The 24,243-nt window shown below is 37.6% G+C and overlaps 1 protein-coding gene across 4 annotated transcripts in view; it reads left to right on the top strand.

Annotated features, from left to right (window-relative positions):
- Positions 1 to 24,243, top strand: part of fgfr1a (fibroblast growth factor receptor 1a) — an 85,845-nt gene that overhangs the window by 6,876 nt on the left and 54,726 nt on the right. For all 4 annotated transcript variants that reach the window (XM_056463014.1, XM_056463015.1, XM_056463017.1 and 1 more), the window contains exon 2: positions 6,051 to 6,227. In XM_056463014.1, coding sequence (XP_056318989.1) covers positions 6,119 to 6,227 — 109 coding nt within the window. In that variant the 5' untranslated portion in view covers positions 6,051 to 6,118. The remainder of the gene's footprint in view (positions 1 to 6,050; positions 6,228 to 24,243) is intronic.

Here is a 24,243-nt window from a genome sequence, read left to right on the forward strand (position 1 = left end):
GTACTATTTGTACCCTTTTGGCAGTGGAAATGCAAGCCTGATAAAGGTGACCTATACTGTACCACAGGCCTGAAACGGGTCATTAGGAGAACGTTTTTCTCTCGCGCTTGACCCACATCTGACAGTTTTACACACGCCTTTCAAAATCAAAGTTGTGGATCACAAAAACACTCCACGAGCCACTCAAAATAGTATTGACAACCATTTTCAGATCCAGATTTACCAGTTGTAAATGCTTTAAATGAAAGTTCTAAGCATCCTACCGGAAGACGCTGTTCGCTATGGCGCCCTCCATGCAGCAACCAAGAAAAAGGTCTATATCGTAGAATAAAAAAAAACGCAATGTTAGATTTTTCCAATATCGTGCAGCCCTAGTGTGTGTGTGTGTGTGTGTCTGTGTGTGTGTGTGTGTGAATGAGTGTGTATGGGTGTTTCCAAGTACTGGTTTGCGGCTGAACGGGCATCGGCTGTGTAAAACATATGCTGGAATAGTTGGCGGTTCATTCCGCTGTGGCGACCACTGATAAATTAGGGACTAAGCTGAAGGAAAATGAATGAATGAATGAATGAAAACCATAAAGCGTTATTTATTTATTTATTTATTTATTTATTTTAACGTTTATTCTGTTGTTTACATTCATTCATTCATTCATTTTCTTTCAGGCCTGGTCCCTTTATCAGGGACTGCCACAGCGGAATGAACCGACAACTTATCCAGCATATATTTTACGCAGCATATGCCCTTCCAGCCGCAACCCAACACTGGGCAACACCCATACACTCTTGCGTTCACATCCATACACTACAGCCAGTTTAGCTCACCCAATTCCCCTATAGCGCATTTGTTTGGACTTATGGGGAAACCGGAGCACCCGGAGGAAACCCACGCCAACACAGGGAGAACATGCAAAGTTCACACAGTAATGCAACTGACCCTCAGAGGCTCGAACCAGCGACCTTCTTGCTGTGAGGCGATCGTGCTACCCTGTGTACCACTGTGATGCCCTGTTGTTTTCATCTGTGCTTTAATGGATTTTATTTCCTACATTTGATACACTCCCCTACAAATGATTCCAATCAATACACAAATAGGGATTCTTTCACAAAATAGGGCCGTCTGGTGAAATCAGATCTCAAAAAAACTAAATATCGCAATGTGGGTTTTGTTCTGTTTGGAAGTGAACAGACTTTTCCTTGAAAGGGACTTTGGAGGCGGTCATCAGCCTGGCCCTAATAGCCTCCCCGTGGAGCGTCGGTCTGGGTTTGTTGGTCCGGCTGTAGCTCTGGATCCCACCAGTGCTGAAGTGAGTGAGGTCAGGCGTCCCGTCCTGTCTCCAACACAAACCGATGCTGTTCTCTGGAATGTTCCGCTCCAGTAGCAGGCAGCGGTAATGAGCTGGGCTTGCTGTACGCTCTCGCCATGTTCCCCTCCAATGATCACAGGCAGAAAAAAAACACGCCGGGGTTCATTAATTAGGGTACTAACTTCTCTTTCCACTTGACTTGGCCTATTTCGCTTTATTCCACGCACTCCCTCCCTTTTTCTCGTCTCTCCGCGCCTCCTTCCCTTTTCTCACAGAGAGCACGACGGTAAATACAACGTTCGTTCTGCTGTTTGTTTTACTTGGGGATAGTTCACGTAAACAGAGGGATTTGTTTCTTAAAAAATGCTTAAACATTTACATCAGGCAACTCATCTGGGTATGAATTAAGCCGTCTGTCTTGTGCTTGTTTCCCTCCGAGAGGCTTTATATTTGTCTTTTTCATAAACTGCAGTAATTAAATGTGTTAAAAGTAGTTGAGGGAACGTTAGTCTTTCCAGCCTAGTTAACGTTTCTCTTTGTACAAATGAACTTTTAGGTTTTAATTTATTTATAGATGCGTATGACATCAACTCGAGACAGTTGGATGTTTTGAATTAAAGCACATACGTTTAAAGCACATGTCATTATTGAAGATTCATTGTTCACATCCCTTAAAGGGCACCTATAGTGAAAAATCTACTTTTCAAGCTGTTTGGACAGACATATGTGCAGGTATAGTGTATAAACTGTCATATTGGGGTGAAATAAACACACTCAGTCCTTTTTTTTCAATTTAACGACATAAAAAACGGTGGATCAATTGGAGCTGTTTTCAAACCGACCACAACTTTACGTAGGAGAGCGGTCCCCCCGCCCACCAATATTGATTGACAGGCGCATCATCATATTCTCAGTTTGTTGATTCACGTCCGCCATTTTCAGCGTGAGTTGAAGCGATATCACTAAAGGAACACGCTAGCTCTATTTTTAGATGCAAGGCTCATTGGGCTCAACACAAGATCAATATTCTCCACATTATCGCTCTAATCGGAATTATTGGTTGTATCTTTAGGTAGGTTTGCAAACATGTGTACTTCTCATTGAGTCTACCTTATACTTCAGCCGTTTGCATTTCTCGCGATCCCAGAAGCTCCCTGTGATCTTAACTAGCATGCGTTTTACAATTCTAAACGTAGGTTTCTATCAGGGTACACTCAAGTCGACGGCTGGACACCGCGGACCGCTGCAGAAACCTATGTTTAGAATTCAAACATGCGTGGCGCGACGATTCGGGACACTTCATGTTTCTGCCACGCCACAGAGAGTATCTGGTGTGCCGTGTCGCGGCTTCGAGCGGCGCATCCGGTGCCTCGGTCAAAGTTAATTCAGTGTGCGTGGTTATTAGTCTCGGTGTACAAGCTCGGCACTTGAAACTAGCACACAGTTGGCTGTAAAACTGTACAAAGACACAAATGATTTTGTACTCTCTGCTTGGTCTGTGTCAGAGTCGTACATGTACGACTGAATGGTGATCCTCTCACTCCGACTCCTCTCAGTCTGCCTGTCAGACTCTGTTGCAAACGCAGGGCGGGTGAGTTCATGGCCCCGCCCCCTTGTTATGTTGGCGGGAAGCCGAAACTAATCTACATGTGAAGCAACACACCCCTAAATCAGCAAGCTGTGGACACGCCCCCAACATGACACTTTTTAACACATTATAATAAAAAATCTGAATTGTGTTTTAAACTGAACCTAAACTGGCACACTCAGAAGAACCAGAATATTAATATTAAATCATAAAAAAGAGGTAAACTATGTGCCCTTTAAATCAAGCTAAATGATCTGCCAGCAGGGGGCGTGCAATCATCTTGTTTTCCCTTTGAAATGTTGATATTTGGACTAGAAACAAGACAAAAGTTCGAAGTAACAAAAACGATTTTTGCATAAACCATATAAATTCCGTATAAACGCAGTGATTAAATATATTTCTGTAGCTCCTGGTCAGCTATACTTCAGACTCTACATTGCATATCTTTAGGATGGAACTATTGCGGATGCACACATTGCGATATATCGATGCTGAAATCATATTTTGTGCTGTCCTAGTTTTTATTTATATTACAGATAAACAAAATAAAGGCGACACGGTGGCGCAGTAGGTAGTGCTGTCGCCTCACAGCAAGAAGGTCACTGATTCGAGCCTCGGCTGGGTCAGTTGGCATTTCTGTGTGGAGTTTGCATGTTCTCCCCTTATCCACGTGGGTTTCCTCTGGGTGCTCCGGTTTCCCCCACAGTCCAAAGATGTGGTACAGGTGAATTGGGTAAGCTAAATTGTCCGTAGTGTATGAGTGTGAGTGAATGAGTGTGAATGGATGTTTCCCAGTGATTGGTTGCGATTGGTTGGTTCATTCCACTGTGGCGACCCCTGTTTAATAAAGGGACTAAGCCGAAAAGAGAACGAATGAATAAACAAAATATAGTGCAATGTCAGTTTTTCCCAATTTGCTATTGTATTCTTGCTGTTGAATTGCCGTGAGTTTTTGTGTATGCCCGAGTGTGACGAGTGATTATTAATGTGATTAATGCTCTCTGTGTTGGGGATGAAATGTCCCTGTTTGCCCGTCTCTCCGTTCATCTGCACCAGCTGCACATATAAGATGGAAAATGAAACCATCACAAATTCTGTGGGAACTTTTTATGTGGATGGATCAAGCGTCTTGGCGTTTGTCCAAGTTTCTTGTCCTTATTAGAGCAGTTGTGAAGGTGATGGACATCTTATCGCGTTATGCCTCGCCGAGATTTCTTCTGGTATTAACATTTAATCAAGGCTGCACGGTAATGATATGTGATATTGTTTTTTAAGTATTGTGATAACAATATAGCATTTATGTAGGGAAATGCAATTTTTTCATGAGCTACTTTTTATATTTATTTATTAAAAAGTGCTAAATTAACATTTATTTATTATTATTATAAAAAAACTAATCTAAACAGTTAATAGATGTTTTCCGATCAAATTGAATTTGAATTATTGAATTAAATCAGCGTATTAAGCTATGTCGAGGTGTAAACACTTGCTTAAAAACATTATGAATGACTGAAAACTCCTATTGGCTGGCCTTTTGGTCACTCCAGCCAATAGGACAACAGCAGCTCTAAGGGAGACGGGGCTAAAGATAATAAGGCCCCCTCTGATTGGTCAAATTTGGATAAACAACATCTGTATGCAGCACACAAATGCCTGGCACATAAAATAAATATGATTTATCATTAATATTGCATTAACTATTATGGTGAAAATGTTAATTTTTGGATATTGTGCAGCTCTATGTTTAAAAGATGCACTAATAGTCAATTGAGTTTCCATTTAGTCAATCTAGCAAGTCTAGATTTAATTTATTAAACCTAACCCTAACGCCAGCTTTATATTAGTTGACAATATTACTGTCCCTTCAGGACTTTGCATGGATATTTTAAAAAAATATTTGCATCTTAAAATGACTAATTTTGTCAATTTTTCTCAAAACACATGGTATTATTTGTTTTAATTTTAATTATTTGCTTCGTGTTTTGCTGTGAAAATATTCTAATTTAGTCATTTGTTTTTAATCTCAATAGCAAATGGTTTCACATAATCCTGGAGGGACTGATATTAACCTTTTCTTCCGCCATATTTCCGCCATATTTACATTTTGTGAATTACAAAAAAAAATATTGTAATGCACTACATTCAAAACGAAACTTTCCCCAACGTCATATTACCGTTTACCTGTTACCCGATTGCAAGTAACGACGCACGAATGACCCCAGCCAAACACTCAGAAGGGAAAACATCTGCTTGTCGAGTTGTGAAATGCAGTTGTTGGTTTTTTCGTCGGAGTGGGGTGTGTGTTGAAGTGTGTAAATGATGTTTGAGTGAGGAGTTCCGATAGCTGTGGGACAGATGGTGTGTCGGGGTCACGCTGGGGTCTAAAGTTGACAGATAGGAGCGCGTTTGTGTTCCTGTGTATTTCGAGAGAGCAAACAGACGAAGTGAGCTGACACACAACTGAGATACAACTCTATTATTACAACTATTATCTATTACAAATCTATTATTAGCCCTCCGGTATGTTTTTCTGTTTAACGGAAAGAAGATTTGATCACATTTTTAATCATAATAGTTTTAATAACTCATTTCTAATAACTGATTTCTTTTATCTTTGCCATGATGACAGTAAATAATGTGTAACTAGTTTTAAGATGCTAGTATTCAGCTTAAAGTGACATTTAAATGCTTAACTAGGTTAATTAGGGTAAAGTTAGGATAATTAGGCAACTCAATTGAATATTGATGTTTTTTAAGACAATCCAAAGCAAATATCGTCTAAGGGGGCTAATAATTTTGACCTTAAAATGGTTTAAAAAAACATTAAAAACTGCTTTCATTCTAGCTAAAATAAAAAAATAAGGCTTTCTCCGGAAGAAAAAATATTATCGGAAATACTGTGAAAAATTCCTGAATCTGTTCATTTGGGAAATATTTGAAAAAGAAAAAAAAATATTAGGGCAAATAATTTTGACTTAACTGTACTTAATTTATACATAAATCTATCCACCAATTGCATCGTTTCACAATCCAGTTCTATTCAGATGACTCCATGCAGGTTAAGCCCAGTGTACTTAATTTCTACACTGAACATTTTGACACGTTCAGAATAGATGACTGTTTTTAATCAATTTTCCTTCTCTCTGTCTTAAACACAGTGCTGATGTCCTAGTTGATCTCATGGAGAGCTGGGCTGGATGTGGAGTTCAGATGTAGAGAATCTTTGATGATAATGATGAAGATGATGATGATAATGAGGAATACGCTGCTTCTGATATCAGTACTGTTAACTCAGGCTCTTCAGTCGCAGGGCAGACCAGCCATCCAAGATGAGGGTAAGTCTTTTCTCTAGTCTTGTTCTGTGGTGTCTGAATTGAAGATTTGTTTTGATAATAAGCCATGTCTTGTAGACGTTGAGCTCCTTACACTCTGATACGAGTCGCAGACGTGAGGCACACGTGAACTAGTTATAACTATAATCATCGTTACCTTTACATTTGCGTGACTGTTTGCTTTATACAGCTGAGCATGTAGTCCTAGTTGACGTGCAGCGGTCGGAAGTGCAGCCACGGTTAAGTCTGTATTGTACAGCGAGTCCGAAGTAATCAATAACAGAAAACGGGGAATGCCATTACACCAATAATTTTTATCTAAAACATATTTAATAATGAAATCAAATAATTATTTAAGCTAATTTAAGCTATCTCGCAGCCCACCTGCAGGATCGCTGAGGCCCACTAGTGGCCGCAGCCTACCGGTTGAGAATCCCTGTGTTAAAATATATACACGGGGGGCTAATAATTCTGACTTCAACTGTATTCAAGTGCATTAAACACTTTTAATATTATTCTGAAGAGCGATTATAATACTGTTGTCCAAAATACACCCCCATTAAAAGCCCATTAGATATTGTACAAAACAATTGTACCACCTTGTACTATGATCTATCTGCACGGTTACCAACTATACTCACATCTGCAATATGGTGCATATCCAGCCTGATCTCACGAGAAAACGTAAGTATTTTACGTTTTGACAGTTTAGTGGCTAATTCGTACGAATTCGTACGAGTTCAGTCGTACGAAATGGTACGATTTTAAAAAGGAGGCGTGGCACCTAACCCCGCCCCTAAACCCAACCGTCATTGGAGGATGAGCAAATCGTACTAAATTGTACGAATTAGATCGTACGAATTCATACGAATTAGCCACTAAAAAAAAGTTACGAATTGCCGTGAGATTGTGTTGGCATATCAGTAGTGTGTGCCAGGAGAGAGAAAAAACACACATTCAACCCTGAGCTGTGGAAGTTTACAATTGGATACCATTCGTTTTTCATTTCCACCTCATATCCAAAATAGCCATTCAATACCCTGAGGACTTTCATGCACTCGATTCATATAGAGAGGGTGAAAAAGGGAAACAGACTGGCGGAGGAGGGAGGGGGGGGGGGGGTGGGAGAAGCACACCAGCTGAAATAAAACCCTGAAAAATGTGTCCTTTGGCAACATTCCAGCCAAGCCAGTGTCTTTGGCTCTCACAGGCCCAAACGTGCTTCCGTATCTACAACGTCTTTTAGGATTTCGGAAATACAGCATTCCCCGGAGACTTCTCAATGCCTTGCATTACTCTTATTATTAAAAAAAAGAGCGGTCACTTCTGCTCTTGCCGACTGTGTGGAGGCTTTAAATAAACATGATAGGTCTGAATTTACCCCAGAGCTGGAGGTGTGAAATAGCTGCCATCTGTACCCTCCGGCTATGCAAAAAATACCTCGCTTCTCTCGCTCTCTCTATCTTTCTCCCTCCCTGTTGTCTCACCATCTTCCTTTTGTAATGAACAGGTATTTGTTGTCAAGGGAAGAGTTGACTACCGGAGACGCTATAAATTACTGCTTTTAAAAGAAGACACAGAAAGTACTCCGCCCTGTGGTGCTATTCCACAGCGGAGATCGTGTTTCTGGGAAAACCAAGCATGTTTCCTTGTGGTTGCAGAATGCAGAGTTGTTAAGTATAGACGTATGGGCTAGTCATTGTTGTGAATACTTGCATTGCATAAAAATGCGGTTGCAGTTAAGGGGAACTATATTGTGCATCCACATTTTTGAATATCGCTTAAAAATTCTGGATAAAAACTTACTTGTGAGGAATAGTTCACCCAAAATTGAATGTTTACTCAGTGTTTACTGAAGTGGTTGAGTTTCTATATTCTGTTTAACACTAAAGAAGATAATTTGAAGAAGGCTGAAAACCTGTAACCATTGACTTCCATAGTAGGATGAAGAAATACAATGGAAGTCAATAGTTACAGGTTATTCTTTTATACTCAACATAAGAAAAAAACTCTAACAGGACAAGCAAAGGTTGAGTAAATAATGACAGAATTGTCAGATTTGGGGTGAACTATCCTTTTAAAAATAGTGTTATGAGTATAAAATATTATAGAAAAAACATTTTTTGGTTCCTCCAACGAATCTATCATATTAAATCCAGTCATAATCAAAGTTATCAACATTTAAATAGACATTTTTTCTGCTATAAAGAGCCTTTTGAGCCTTTTATGAACTATAATTGCCAATAAGGAACCTTTTATTTTTATAAAAGTGTGTGCGTAAAATCTTGAAATACACTCTTTATTTTTAAGGTAAATAAAACTGCCATTGCTTGAAAATTTGTTTACATTCTTAGGATGAATAAATACCCTTTATTTTTAAGAGTGTGTGTGTATGTAAAATCTGAAAACACACTCATAAAAATGACAGAAAATAAATCTTCCATTCCACTAAAGTAAATAAAACAAATTTGGACGATTAAAATATTCTTTGTTTGTTTTCTTCATTGACTAAATGGTTGTTTTGGGAACCAAAAATGGTTATTCTAAGTCCTCAGTGTTGCAGAAAAATATTTTTAATAGTGTGTACATGGCAAACTTTTTCTCTCTTGAGCTGGATAATTCTTACATGACCCAAAAACATGCGAATAACCTTCGATGGAAATATTCATCAAACACTTTGCTTTATGCGCAGTTTATCTCATTTCAATTTTATCATCAATCATTTGCATATAAGTGACTATTTTGTTCTCTTATGTACACTGTTTGTGGATTATTTATGCAAAATTCTTTCTCCTTTGGATGAAAACGTAACTAATCTGAATTTCGGGGGCTCGTCCGGGATGCAACTTGTTGGCATGGCATGGGCTGGTATAAGATTCTGACAGTGTGATAACCTTGGATAAAAATATCACGGTATCATGGTATTGTGATTACTGCTTTAAAATATATTCATTTTAAATGTCTGGGTAGAAAAACCATAAGTTTTCCCCCCTTTGAAGACAATATATATTTTTTTTAAGAGTTATAATATTTTGGAGCAGTAAAGATTTCAGACTAAATAATGAAAATGCATCATTGACTTCTGCTGTTTTCAAAAACACTGATTTCTTGACCATTTAAAATGGCATCTTTGGATTTTTTTTCTGTTGAAGATACTGTTATCCTAAAAACAAAACAAAAAATGTAAATAAAAAATCTTACACATACCTTAGGAACGATATTACAGAAAATTTCTGTTTTAAAACCTTGAGTTTTCCAAACCGCGGTATACATTGAAACTGTTATCGTCCCATGCCTAGCAACTTCTCCCACTGCATTTGGCTTCTGAATAATTGGTGCTGTCTCAGTTTCTCGCTAATCATTTAAATACTTTTTGTTGTGCGACTAAGAAAGGCAAGAGGAAGCGGCCAGAATGTGGCTAAGTTTCTTTATTCTCTTGAAAACTAAAAAACTAAAGATGTTTTGAAGAAGGTTGAACACATGTAAACATTAACTTCCATAGTAGGAGAAACAAATACTATGGAAGTCAATGGTTATAGGTCCTATTTTTTTTAAATATCTTCTTTTATGCTTAACATAAGAAAGAAACTCAAACAGGTCAAGTAAAGGTGAGTAAATGATGACAGAATTGTCAGATTTGGGTGAACTATCCTTTTAAAAATAGTGCCATGAATATAAAATACCATAGGAGAACCATTATTGGTTCCTCTAAAGAATCTTTCATATCAAATCTAGTCATAATCAAAGTTATCAACATTTAAATAGCCATTTTTTCTGCTATAAAGAGCCTTTTGTGCAATTAAAAGGTTCTATAAATGTTAAATGTCCTTCATGAACTATCATTCCCAACCTTTGTTTTATTTTCCCAACCTATCCACATAGTTCATGAATTATTTGTGCAATATAAATTCTTCTTTGGATGAAAACGTAGCTAATCTGAAATTTGGGGGCTCGTCCGGGATGCAACTTCTCCCATTACATACGGCTTCCGATTATTTGGTGCAGTCTCAGTTTCTCTGTCTTTAAATACTTTTCCTTAAACTTTTTGTTGTGCGACTAACAAAGGGAAGACGAAGCGGCCAGAATGTGATGGATTACCTTTTACCCACTTAATGCTTGACAGCCAAATGGCCAGGCGTGCGGATCCCCTCTCCTTCTTCCTCTACTCCTCCTCTCCTTCTTCCTCCTGTCAGGACGGAGTGCACTTTTCCCTCAGGCCTCCTGCGGTGTAAATGATAGTTTCAGCTGTTGATGAGTTGCTGACACTCCCGCATTTGTTGTTTTTTCCCTCCTAGGTGAAAATACAACCTGCACAAACAACTGGATTCCCTTTAAATAGTGTTTTAGGTTTGTCTAAACACTGTTAAATGACATGCAATGGGAAAACACTTTCAAAGTCTGTGATAGTGGAACAAATCAGTCACACAGTTTTAACTCTGCCATGTTTTAGTATAATCTTTATGCTACTATAGTATCTAATATTTCAAGCAATGTCAACTATTTATATTCGTAGGTAGGCAGACAGAATCTGTGGACAATTGTTTGAGAAATTTGTGGATTTATGCAGAATGATTTTGGGAGTGTAGTAACTAAATACGTAAAATAAGAAAAATATTAACTTTAAGGTTTACAATGCAAATCCAATTAGAACCACTTGTTTGGTAAACAGAAAGTCTTCTAAAAGACAGAAATGATTACTTTATGGTGGTTAAGGGGTTATGATGTGGGCTTGTTTTTAAGCTGTTGACCTTGGGAATACGAGGTTGGGAATTCCTGGTCCAAAAGGAGTTTGGAGTGGAAGAGTTGGACTGGTCTACACAGAGTCCTGACCTCAACCCGACTGAGCACATTTGGGATGAATTAAAGTATGAAAATATTACTACAAGTGATATTGTAAATAAATCATATAAAAATAGCATATTCGTTAATAATATTACTGGAAATTGATATAAAAACTAAATAAATATAAATATTTGCGCACATTCGCATCAGTAAATAAACAGATTCAATAACGGCCTAAAAAAAGCTGCGCGCGGATTACGTGTGGGCCCAGCAATACCTAAAATTTCAGGTTTATTTATTTATATACTTTTTTACCTCTATAGATCTAAGTACACACTACAAATCCCAAGTTCACTTTCTTTGATGTATTACTACAGCAGTAACACTTATTAGGTGCACTACAACACGCTACAACTATTCACGTTACATACGTTAACTTCGAGCAAATGTCGCCCATTTATTTATTTATCCAAATGTGACTCTGAAGGATTTTTTTGATAAGTGTTTTTATTTGACATTTTTCAGTAATTTCCAAACAACACTACAACAATACATAAAAACACCAAGAAAATAATAGTAATCAAAATAGAAACATTTATTGTTAAAAAAAACAATCCGGGCAAATAAACGATCTCAATGAAAATACAAAGAGGCAGTCAATAGTGCTTAATAAGTTAATAAACTTATTAAGCACTACACTGCTGCTCATAATCAGCATTTTATTGGTCCTGGCCATACACTCACTGGCCACTTTATTAGGTACGCCTTACTAGTACCGGGTTGGAACCTCTTTTGCCTTCAAAAATGCCTTAATCTATCATGGCATAGATTCAACAAGGTACTGGAAATATTCCTGAGAGATTTTGCTCCATATTGACATGATAGCATCACGCAGTTGCTGCAGATTTGTCGGCTGCACATCCATGATGCGAATATGCCATTCTGCCAAAGGTGCTCTATTGGATTGAAAACTGGTGACTGTGGAGGCCATTTGAGTGCAGTGAACTCATGGTCATGTTCAAGAAACCAGTCTGAGATGATTTATGCTTTTTGACATGGTGCATTATCCTGCTGGAAGTAGCCATCAGAAGATGGAGACACTGTGGTCATAAAGGGTCAGCAACAATACTCAGGTAGGCTGTGGAGTTTACTCGATGCTCAATTGGTACTAATGAGCCCAAAGTGTGCCAAAAAAAACCCCCCACACCATAACACCACCACCACCAGCCTGAACCGTTGATACAAGGCAGGATGGATCCATGCTTTCATGTTGTTTGAGTTACTGTTGCCTTTCTATCAGCATGAACCAGTCTGGCCATTCTCCTCTGACCTCTGGCATCAACAAGGCATTTGCGCCCACAGAAGTGCCGCTCACTGGATATTTCCTCTTGTTCAGACCATTCTCTGTAAACCCTAGAGATGGTGTGCGTGAAAATCCCAGTAGATCAGCAGTTTCTGAAATACTCAGATCAGCCCGTCTGGCACCAACAACCATGCCACAATCAAAGTCACTTAAATCCTCTTTCTTCCCCATTCTGATGCTCGGTTTGAACTGCAGCAGATTGTCTTGACCATGTTTACATGCCTAAATGTACTGAGTTGCTGCCATGTGATTGGCTGATTAGATATTTGCGTTAACGAGCAGTTGGACAGGTGTACCTAATAAAGTGGCCACTGAGCGTGTGTGTGTGTGTGTGTCTCTCTCTCTGTCTCTCTCTCTCTATATATATATCGAAATATTGAGAAAATCACCTCGAAATGGTGAGTGTATATCACGGCAAATCAAAATATTGCAGCGTCAGATTTTTCCAATACGCTGCAGCCCTACTCAATAGTGTTCCTCAATAGTGTCCATTAAGTTATTGTCGTGGTTTAAATAATACTGTTGCTGTGTTGATCTGCTTCTCTCATTGGTGCGTTTCTTTCTTGACTCTCCTCCAGTTCTTGCCACATCATTCTCTCCTTTTCAGCCGCACTCGCTCAAACACGCGGAGCATCTAGAAGGAGATGAGTGAATAGTTTGGGGTGGAAACAATGCTTGTGATTCAGCAGGACTCGCTGATCTCATTCCTGCAGAGTGTGTGTGTGTGTGTGTGTGTGTGTGTGTGTGTGTGTGTGTGCAGGGCCACATTTGCGTGTAGGCAAGCAGTGATTATATTTGTACAAGCGTGGCCATTGTGAACAAATGCCATTAGCGTCCAAGTCCTGATGTGGGCTTTTAATTGATGCAGGCTAGCATAAGTCATGGCAGATTAATGCTCGGAGACATGTGGGAGTGTGTTTGTGTACTTGCGTGTGTTTGTGCGTGTGCATGTTTGTGTTTGAGTTTTTAACTGTGTGTGTGTGTGTGTTTGCATCCATGTGCATGCATTTGGTTTAGCCTGTGTTCGTGCATGCGTTGACGTGTGTGTGCATGTGTGAGTGCATGTGCCTGTGAGCATTTGCTTGTGCTTGAGTGTGTGTGTTTGAGTTTGTGTGTGTTTGCTTTTGCTTGTGTGAGTATGTGCACGTGTGTGGGTGTGTTTGTGCATGCGTGTGTGTGTTTGTGTTTGTGTGCATGTTTGTGCATCGGCTTGTGTTTGTGTGTTTGCATGTGTGTTTGTGCGTGCGTGTGCATACCTGTGCATGTGTTTGTTTGTGTGCATATGCGTGTGTGTGTGTGTTTATGTGTTTGGATATTTATAGTTGTGTGTGTGCATGTTTGTGCATCAGCTTGTGTTTGTGTGTTTGCATGCGTGTGTGTGTGTGTGTGTGTGTGTGTTTGTGCGTGTGTTTGTACGTTCAAGTGCATACCTGTGTATGTGTTTGTTTGTGTGCTTTTGCGTGTGTGTGTGCTTTTGCGTGTTCGTGTGTGTGCGCGCGCTTTGTGCATGTGCATGAATTTGCGTGTATTTGGTTTTTTGTTTGTGTGTGTGTGCTTGTGCTTTTCTGTGTGTTTGCTTTTGCTTGTGCGAGTATGTGTGTGGGTGTGTTTGTGCGTGCTTGTGTGTGTTTGTGCTTGTGTTTGTGCATGAATTTCCGTGTACTTGTTTTTTTGTGTGTGTACGTGCGTGCGTGCGTGCGTGCGTGCGTGCGTGCGTGCGTGCGTGCGTGCGTGCGTGTGTGTGTGCGCACGCATGTCCGTGCATGTGTTTGTACGTTCGATTGCATACGTGGGCATGAGTGTGTGCGTGTGTGCGTGCGTGTGTGCGTGCGTGTGTGTGCGTGTGTGTGCATGCGTTTGTATGTGTGTGCATCTTTCTTTTTGTGTGTGTGTGTGTGTATGCGTTTATGTGTTTGTGTGTGTGCATGTTTTCACATTTGCTTGTGTGTGTGCGTCTTTGTGTGTGTAGGTGGGTGTGTGTGCGTGCGTGCGTTTGAGTGCTTACCTGTGCATGTGTGGGGTGTTTGTGTTTGCCTGTGTTTGTGCATGCATTTGTGTGTGTGTGTTTATGTGTGTGTATTTGGGTTTTTGCGTGTTTGTTTGTGCGTTTGAGTGTGTGTATGTGTTTGTATGCTTTTGTTTGTGTTTGTGCGTGTGTGTGTGCTGTTTCTTTTGCCGTCACACTGAACCCACACCTTCACTAATCATAAGTAATGGACTCTTAGTGGGAATAATCAAGTTTAGTCACAGAATGAACTGACTAGGAGCATTCCAGTTGCATTATCTGTAATTCCTAGTGACGGTGCACATTCCAGACTATCACACAAGCCAAATCTCCCTTCCTGATTACTTTATTTTTCTTGCGTTTGCCCGCTCTCTATATTTCCCCTTCCATCTTTTCCTCTCATTCTCTGTCATGAAAGGAAATCCCTGTGGTCATTCAAGTCTTGTATTGCTTCCTGTCATTTCAGCATCTCTCTCCTGCTCCTCTCACTTTGACCATCACCTAAAAAAACCTTCCCTTCAAGATTTACCCTAATTAACTTGATCTTCAGGGATGTCAATCTTCTTTTTTTTCAGAATTGCTCGAAGCAGGAAGGATAAAAATTCGATGGTTATTCCAGCTGGGCTGCTTTTCCAAAAATATGAACTTCAAGCCAAGCTAATCTGCTCACAGAATCTGGAAGATTAGCCGCTTTGAGTTTCCAAAACGAGAGACTGACTCACGATAGGGTGCGTCTTAGTAAAAGTAAAATTAAAAGTAAAATTAGACTATGCAGAGTCACTGATTCGATCCAAGACCAACGACGAGATGATCCCAAGGTTTCCATATCCTGGACCTGGCCGAATCCTGAACAACTACTGCGATGATCATGGAAGAATGGAGAACATGAGACTGTTTCCTATGACGCTCCAGAGACAGACGAGTCTTCGCTGAGGCCAGCTTCCAGCCTCCGCCACTGAGACTGCAGCTCTGCACAAGACGTTTGGCCAGCGGAGAAATTAAAATGGTCGTGCCCAACTGAGCCTGGTTTCTCTCAAGGTTTTTTTTCTTCACTTCCGCCTTTAGTGAAGTTTTTTTTCCCTCTCCGCTGTCGCCACTGGCTTGCATGGTTCGGGATCTATAGAGCTGCGCATCGTTGGATTTGCTCTTCAATATTTGGACTCTCAGTAGTGATTATTAAACCACACTGAACTGAGCTAAACTGAACTGAACTTAAACACTACAAACTTAACTACACTGTTCCTATTTACTGTGACCTTTATGTGAAGCTGCTTTGACACAATCTACATTGTATAAGCGCTATACAAATAAAGGTTAATTGAATTGAATTGAATTAAAGATGCTTAATTATAATAAAAATGTGTTACACTTTATTTTAAGTCACATTAACTACTGTGTGTGTACGTATATATATATATATATATATATAAGTCAGAATTATTCACCCCCCTTTGATTTTCTTCTGTTTGAAATTTTTCCCAAATGATGTTTACTCTGAAAAAGTTGCTGTGGACTTTTATTCCAGCCTGATGATGTACTTCTAACTGAAACTGAATATTAAGTAGGGGGCGGGGTTTTGTTTTTGTGCTCTTTTTATCTTTCACTGTCAGCAAACTAACGGTTGAATTTGCTTAGCATATTTTCGCAAATGATCAGATTTTGATTAAAGATTACCAAAACAAACCCAGATTATCAGGTCATTTTAAGACTAGCAAAGTAAACAGAGCAAGGAAATTTTCACAGTATGTCTGATCATATTTTTTCTTCTGGAGAAAGTCTGATTTGTTTGATTTCGGCTAGAATAAAAGCAGTTTTAAATTTTTTAAAAACCATTTTAAGGTCAAAATTATTAGCCCCTTTAAGCTATATATTTTTTCAATGGTCTACAGAACAAATCATCGATATACAATAACTTGCCTAGTTACCCAGGCTCATTCTGAGAACGTAGTCCCGTGGACGTTTCTGGACGTTTCAGTCGCTCCATCGGGCTCGCACGGCTCTTGGTCCCGCCCACACTCGTCAGCGCTACCAAGCCGACCTATCACAGAGCTTGCGCTACGCGTCGTTGCGACGTGTAGCTACATTTTTTGAGGGGTGCACATCAGCGACGGCAACGGCGGGGGCTATGCGTCCACGCATAGGCCGCGCTGTAGCCTACACATGCGCTTGACGCAGAAGTATAAATCAGCCTTAAGGAGAAGGGGTAGATACCCCTTGAAACAGAGATTTTTCAGGACCACACTGGAAACCAAGGAGTAAGAAAATTTCCCAGAATACACCAGCTACAACGACAACATGGCTGCACAGGGAAGTCAAAATGCACAAATTTGTATTTTTCTTGTCATTATTCTGAATTTTTACAACAAACAAGCACATGTTTTAATATATTCATAACCGCGTTCGTGTTTTACCATCATGCTTAAAAAACCGCTAAATTTCGCTAATTTAATAACTCCTGTACAGCAGTCCCACAACATTCTGACACTCAATAGCCGCGTTTCCACTATCGCGCCTAAAGCGAGCGAGCCAAGGCCAGTCGCGTTTCCACTATCACTTCCGGGGCGTAATCGGGCCACAGCAGGGCTTCCTTGGGGCCAGCGTCCGGCCTTTTTCGGCCCGCCGAATACCTTGGGCCAAGGAGGGCCAACTGGGGCTTCGGGGCGGGGTTACGTACAAAGGCGGAGTTTTCCTGTCAGGTAAAGAGGAGACAAGATGCTTTCTTCCCTTACATTTGTTTTGCTATCGCGCTTGATCAACTCACTCGCCTTGCAGCCAAAATCTGTGTTCGAAGTAAATGCCGCCGAACTCGAATGTCCTTATCCAGGGATCGCTGTCTGGCCTTACACCAACAGACCACAAACAGTAAAAAAGCAATCGCTTCGGTGTTCTCCATCTTCCAGCTCTCGTAGTGATGCCAGGTTGTGTTTGTGGTTATAATTTGAGTTTTTTGTTCCCGCTGAAGTGGGCGGGTTGTGTGACGTTTGATTCGTTGGCGGTGTTTGCGTGACGCACTGCGAGCAACTAGCCCGACAGTGGAAACGCGACATGATTTCGGCCTCATTTCTCAACCTCCCGGGCTATTGGCCCGGCCTGGCCCGATTAAAGCCCTGGCTCGCACTGGCCCGATAGTGGAAATGCGGCTAATGTCACTCGAATACCCTGTCAGAATAGTCTAGTGTCTGTGAATCAGCTTTGTACAGTGTCTGCTATAATGTTAATGTTGTTTTGGCGTGTTTACATAGATGAATATGGCCACTTTGTAAATACACAGTACAGTTACGATCTTATGCCACATTATATCGTCACGATAACATAATATATGCCTTCAGTGATTTCCTGAAGATAAACACCAAATAATAACACAATAACTACAGCAGTCGCCATCGTCTGATCTCATATGAAGAGATCGTGAAGACACATGATGACGTGCTGTCCCATTTCTTAGGGGTAAATTTTGAAGCCCTTCCCCTTCACACTCTGTTTCAAGGGCTATCCCTTTCAAGGGATACAAAAATAGAACTGGGATAGGCCTCAGTCTACCGAAATGTGTGTATTCCATACAAGATATGAAGCTGATCGGTCAGTTCTTGTCATGTTACTCGTAGTGCGTTTGCGGTATTCTGAAAAGTGCTATGAAGGGTTTAACTGGTGAATGACATGATCTAGTGACTCTCTGTCTTCTTTAATGTGCGCGTTCGTGATTTCAGGAGGCGTGGCTTTGGATGGCAGGGGAGGGATTGTGTTTCAAAGATATTATGCTAACGGATAGCATATATGCTAACCTACTGCACCTTTAAGAAAAGAAATATAAATATATTTATATTATATTCATTATATTTTAAATATAATGCCGTTTTTAATGCAGTAGTGGTGCCAGACAACATCTGGACTCTATAGTTTGCACACCGGTGCATGTCCTCAGCTTGTATCTATGATGTTTTGCTCGTTTGAAGTGGCTGATGACTTGGTCACATGCCACTTTTTAATATCCTGGAAGGAAGCATGTCGATTAATGGCTGTAAATCAAAACGCAGCTGTATAATCTTCTCCTTGCGTGATTATTACTGCAGGATACTCTCACTTGATGCTGTAAACAGCTTCTTTGGTGACTGGTGCGAAATGTTTTCCGCATCTGAACTGCTCGGTCCAAAAGGCCAAGAGGAAATTACAACCTCATTGACATGAGTTTAAGATCAGCTGTGTATCTCTCATTCAGATTTCTCATTGATTTATTATGTGAAACACCTCTGGTTCAGTTATACGCTCTTATTTGATAGCATGGAATCAAATGCTCTGTGTGGTAAAACTAAAAAATTCTCCTTACTCAAATATTTCTCCACATATTTATTTTATATTAAATGTTTAAATATAAATGTTTAAATATTATGTTAAATTTGTATTAAATATAATGATTAAATATTTTCATTTAATTAATTTTATTCTATTTTGTTATTTTAATAAATGTTTTATGCTATTTTTGTTTTATTTTTTTACTTTATATTATTCTTTTTTGTATTTTTATATGATTTAATTACATTTTTATTTAATTTTATTTTTATTATTTACCTAAGTTATTTTTTTATTTGATTCTTTTATTTGATTTTGTTTTTGGTAGAACAAAATAAGGACAATAACAGATTTTAGCATGGTATACAGAAGACACCCTCTAAATTAAATTAATTGTATTTTATTTATTTAAGTTATTAACATATTTTATTTTTATTATTTATTTATATTTTATTATAATGTATATTATTTATTTACTGTTTATTTTTTTATTTAATTTAATTTAATTTTAATTCATTTTTGCTAGAACAAAATAAAGGCAATAACACATTTTTAGCATGGTATAGAGAAGACTGCAACTAAATTAGTCATTAATTAATTAAATTAATTATATTTTTATTTATTTAATTTAATTCCTTTTTTAATTTATTTTATTTTTTGTTATTTATTTATTTTTTATTTAATATAATTATGTTTTTTATTAATTAGTTTATTTTATTTTAGAATAAAATAAAGGCAATAACACATTTTTAGCATTGATTGATACAGAAGACACCCACTAAATTAATCATTAGTTAATTTAATTACTTTTATTTATTAAATTTAATTAAATTTATTTCATTTTATTTTTAATATTTATTTTTTTATTATTGTTTTATTGTATTTTTTATTATTTTTATTTAATTTATTATTTATTTTATTTTATTTCGAACAAAATAAAGGCAATAACACGTTTTAGCATTGAGATACAGAAGACACCCACTAAATCAATCATTAGTTAGTTTAATTACTTATTTTTATTTTAATACATTTTATTAAATTTATTTCATTTTATTTTTAATATTTATTTATTTATTATTGTTTTATTTTATTTTTTATTATTTTTATTTAATTAATTATTTTATTATTTATTTTATTTTATTTTATTTAGAACAAAATAAAGGCAATAACACGTTTTAGCATGGTATACAGAAGACACCCACTAAATTCATCATTAATTCATTAAATTATATTTATTTAATTTAATTATATTTTAATTTTATTTAATTTTTATTATTTTGAATGCATTTTTAATTACATTTTATTTGATTTAGAACAAAATAAAGCCAATAACACAGAGCCCTACCCCTACTTAATATTCAGTAGCAACTGCATATTAATACCCTCTTTTACCGTTAGTTTGGTATGAGGGAATGATGTGCAAAAGTAAGCCCTGCCCCCTTACTTAATATTCAGTTTCAGTACATCAACATACTGAAATGCAAGACTTTAATGGTGAAATATACAATATTTTTAATATAGTCAAGCTTTATAGAAAGAGACTTTTAAATTTGTACCTGTATGTATTTGAAGTGTGCTTTCTAGGCTTCATTTGTGCCTAAATAAGACTACTCTAGCTCATCTTTTCTCCTTCCTTCATTCTTCACTGCAGTGTTTTTGGTGGGGAAAGTTGATCCCTCTCTGGCCCCTGTTCCTGTCAGGATTAAGAGCCTGTTAGACACATGCGAAGCAGGAAATACCTTAACTAGACCCTACTGAGGTCACCATGGATACCAGCCCGAAAAAAAAACTGCCGCTACAGGCCTCTCGCTCTGCTTTATTAGCCCAGTTAATGGTACCGATGGGTGGAGTTACAACAGCAGAACTAGTCAAGAGGAAACCTGGCTTATGTTTGCATTTGCTTGTGGTTAAACATGTGCCAGTAATGAGCGCAGTAGTATTGCTTTAGCAGTTGCTGACTCTTTAAAGAGACAGTTCACCCAAAAATGAAAATTAATATGTGGTTTTAAAGAGTTTCATTCATCTTTTGAACACAAACGAAGATGTTTTAAAATAGGGCTAATCGATACTTGGAAAATATACAATATTGTTGTTCGAATGTTAAGATAATAATATTTATTATGATATACTAACTTTTTATCAGCAGTTAAAACAGTTATTCATGTAATAATGATACTAAAATAAACATATATCATATAACATACAGTCTTGTTCTGAGCTAATAGACCAGGGCCATTCAATTAGTTTGTCATGGGAGCCAGTTCATGAAAAGCATCCCAAACGAGAGGCCGGAGAAATATGACTTGCAATATGAGTGATGACACAACAGTATATAAGAGCCCATATGCTGAATTTTTGCTCCTTAAGACACCCATGTTGGCTTTTTCTACATTAAAACGTTAATATTTAGAATTTTAACGTACTAACTCAACTACATAACATCACTGCATTGTGCAATGTGGCTTTTTTACAAACATATTCAGATCTTGTATTTCAAAGCACAACAAGAGCAGCGCATTGCTTAATTAGGCTTCTTCTACATTCAAACACATCCATATATTATGTTTTAAACTGCATAATTATGGATGCAACGATTATAATTTTTGGTTGTACGATTAAAATCTGAAGAATAATCCTGGTTTCACGGTTATCACCGTTATTATGCATTTATTAAATTTAAAACACTACTAGTCTAGAAAATCACATGAAAGCCGCTTATATTTTAAAGTGTTGTTTACTGCTGCTCAGTAACCAAATACAGCACAAAATATTAATAAAAAAACAAACAATAGTCTTAAAAATAAATGAAAAGGTTTTTGATTTAAACATGAGTGATCATTTTAGTGCATTCACCACACAAGTGCTTGACGCATAAAATATATTTAATTTATGGCTATTATTGCGAACATTTTTCAATATATCGTGCAGCCCTACTTTGAAAATTGCTGGTTACTGGCACCAATCGACTTCCATAATATTCTATGGAATCATTGCAGCATTACTTTGAAAATTGCTGGTTACTGGCACCAATCGACTTCCATAATATTCTATGGAAATCAGTTGGTGCCAGCTACAGATTTAGATCAACTATGCATTCTTCACACAAGTGCTTGGCACACCAAATATATTTCATTTATCCGTGCGATACGGATATTGCATATGCTATTATTTCGATATATTGTGCAGCCCTACTTTGAAGATTGCTGGTTACTATGGAAGTCCATTGGTGCCATCTACAGATTTAGATAAACTATGCATTACCACACGGCACATCAAATATATTTAATTTATGGCACCTCTCTGCGATACGGATATTGCATATGCTATTATTTTCATAATTTTTCAATATATTTTGCAGCATTACTTTGATGATTGCTGGTTACTGGCACCAATCGACTTCCATAATATTCTATGGAAGTCAATTGGTGACAGTTACAGATTTAGATAAACAATGCATTCGCCACATGAAATATATGTCATTTATTACACCTCTATGCAATATAGATGTTGCCTATACTATTATTGCGATAATGATTTTTTAAAATATATTGTGCAGCTTTACTTTGAAAATTGCTGGTTACTGGCACCAATCGACTTCCATAATATTCTATGGAAATCAGTTGGTGCCAGCTACAGATTTAGATCAACTATGCATTCATCACACAAGTGCTTGGCACACCAAATATATTTCATTTATCCGTGCGATACGGATATTGCATATGCTATTATTTCGATATATTGTGCAGCCCTACTTTGAAGATTGCAGGTCACTATGGAAGTTCATTGGTGCCATCTACAGATTTAGATAAACTATGCATTACCACACGGCACATCAAATATATTTAATTTATGGCACCTCTCTGCGATACGGATATTGCATATGCTATTATTTTCATAATTTTTCAATATATTTTGCAGCTTTACTTTGAATATTGCTGGTTACTGGCACCAATCGACTTCCATAATATTCTATGGAAGTCAATTGGTGACAGTTACAGATTTAGATAAACTATGTATTCGCCACATAAAATATATTTAATTTATTACACCTCTATGCAATATAGATGTTGCAATATAGATGTTGCCTAAACTATTATTGCGATAATGATTTTTAAAAATATATTATGCAGCCTTACTTTGACATTTGCTGGTTACTGGCACCAATCGACTTCCATAATATTCTATGGGAGTCAATTCGTGCCAGCTACACATTTTCATAAAGAGCCATTGCATTCACCACTCAAATGCTAGGCACATCAAATATATTTAAATTATCACACCTTTCTGCGATACAGATATTGCATATGCTAATATTTTGAGAATTTTTCGATATATCATGCAGCGCTACTTTGAAGATTGATAGTTACTGGCATCAATCAACTTCCATAATATTCTGTGGAAGCCAATTGGTGATGGATACAGATTTAGATAAACTATGCATTTGCCACATAACATACTTATTACACCGCTCTGTGATATGAATGTTGCATATACTATTATTACAATTAATGATCATTTTTTTGATATATTGTGCAGCCCTACATTGAAGTTTACTGGCACCAATCGACTTCCATAATGTTCTATGGAAGTCAATTGGTGACAGTTACAGATTTGGATAAACTATACATTCGCCACATAAAATATATTTCATTTATTACACCTCTATGCAATATAAATGTTGCATATACTATTATTGCGATAATGATTATTTTTCAATATATTGTTCAGCCCTTCTTTGAAGATAGCTGGTTTCTGGTGCCAATCGACTTCCATAATATTCTATGGAAGTCAATTCGTGCCAGCTACAGATTTAGATAAACTATGCATTAGCCGAATAAAATATATTTAATTTATCACACCTCTCGGATATTGGATATGCTGTTATTGTGATGATTTTACGATATATTGAGCAGCCCTATTCATAACTCTTTCCCCGCCAGATTTTTTTGTTCTTTCTGTTTTAGTTGCAAGAATTTAGATGATTTTTTTTTAAATCTAAATTTGACGATCCTCCAAATATTTTCTGCTAGCAAAATGTGACTATCAGACATCAAAGAAAAGCACCAAGCCTCTTCTTTTAATGAAAAACTACATTTTTTTCTTATTCATGTGTTCATATTTTATCCACGTTTAAATGCAGATGGGTTTAATCAAAACTGCAAAATATATACACATAAAATACAAACACAATCTGGATTTTCAAAATATCTTCTTTTGCGTAACTCAAATAGGTTTTGAACAAGAAGTGAAGGGTGAGAAAATGACCGAATATTAATTTTTGGGTGAACTATCGCTTTAAATGTGCTGATATTTTTTTTTCTTTTGTCAGTTTTTGACATTTATACTTCTAAGTCACATTAAGTTGTTGGGTCTTTTTACCATTGTGACTGTGGAATATAGGCCACGCATTGTTTCTTTAGATTTACTCACATTTCAAAACAATAGCGCACATGTCTTCTTCAGCGGGTGGCGGGATTTCATGGAAACTTGACCTTTTTTTCTCTCTAAACAATCAAGTCCTTCTGCGTCTTTTACAGGCAGCCATTAGGTAACACTCGGATCCCTTGGGGAAACTCAAATGC

The sequence above is a fragment of the Danio aesculapii genome, chromosome 8, assembly GCF_903798145.1.
Source record: "Danio aesculapii chromosome 8, fDanAes4.1, whole genome shotgun sequence".
Classification (NCBI taxonomy): domain Eukaryota; kingdom Metazoa; phylum Chordata; class Actinopteri; order Cypriniformes; family Danionidae; genus Danio; species Danio aesculapii.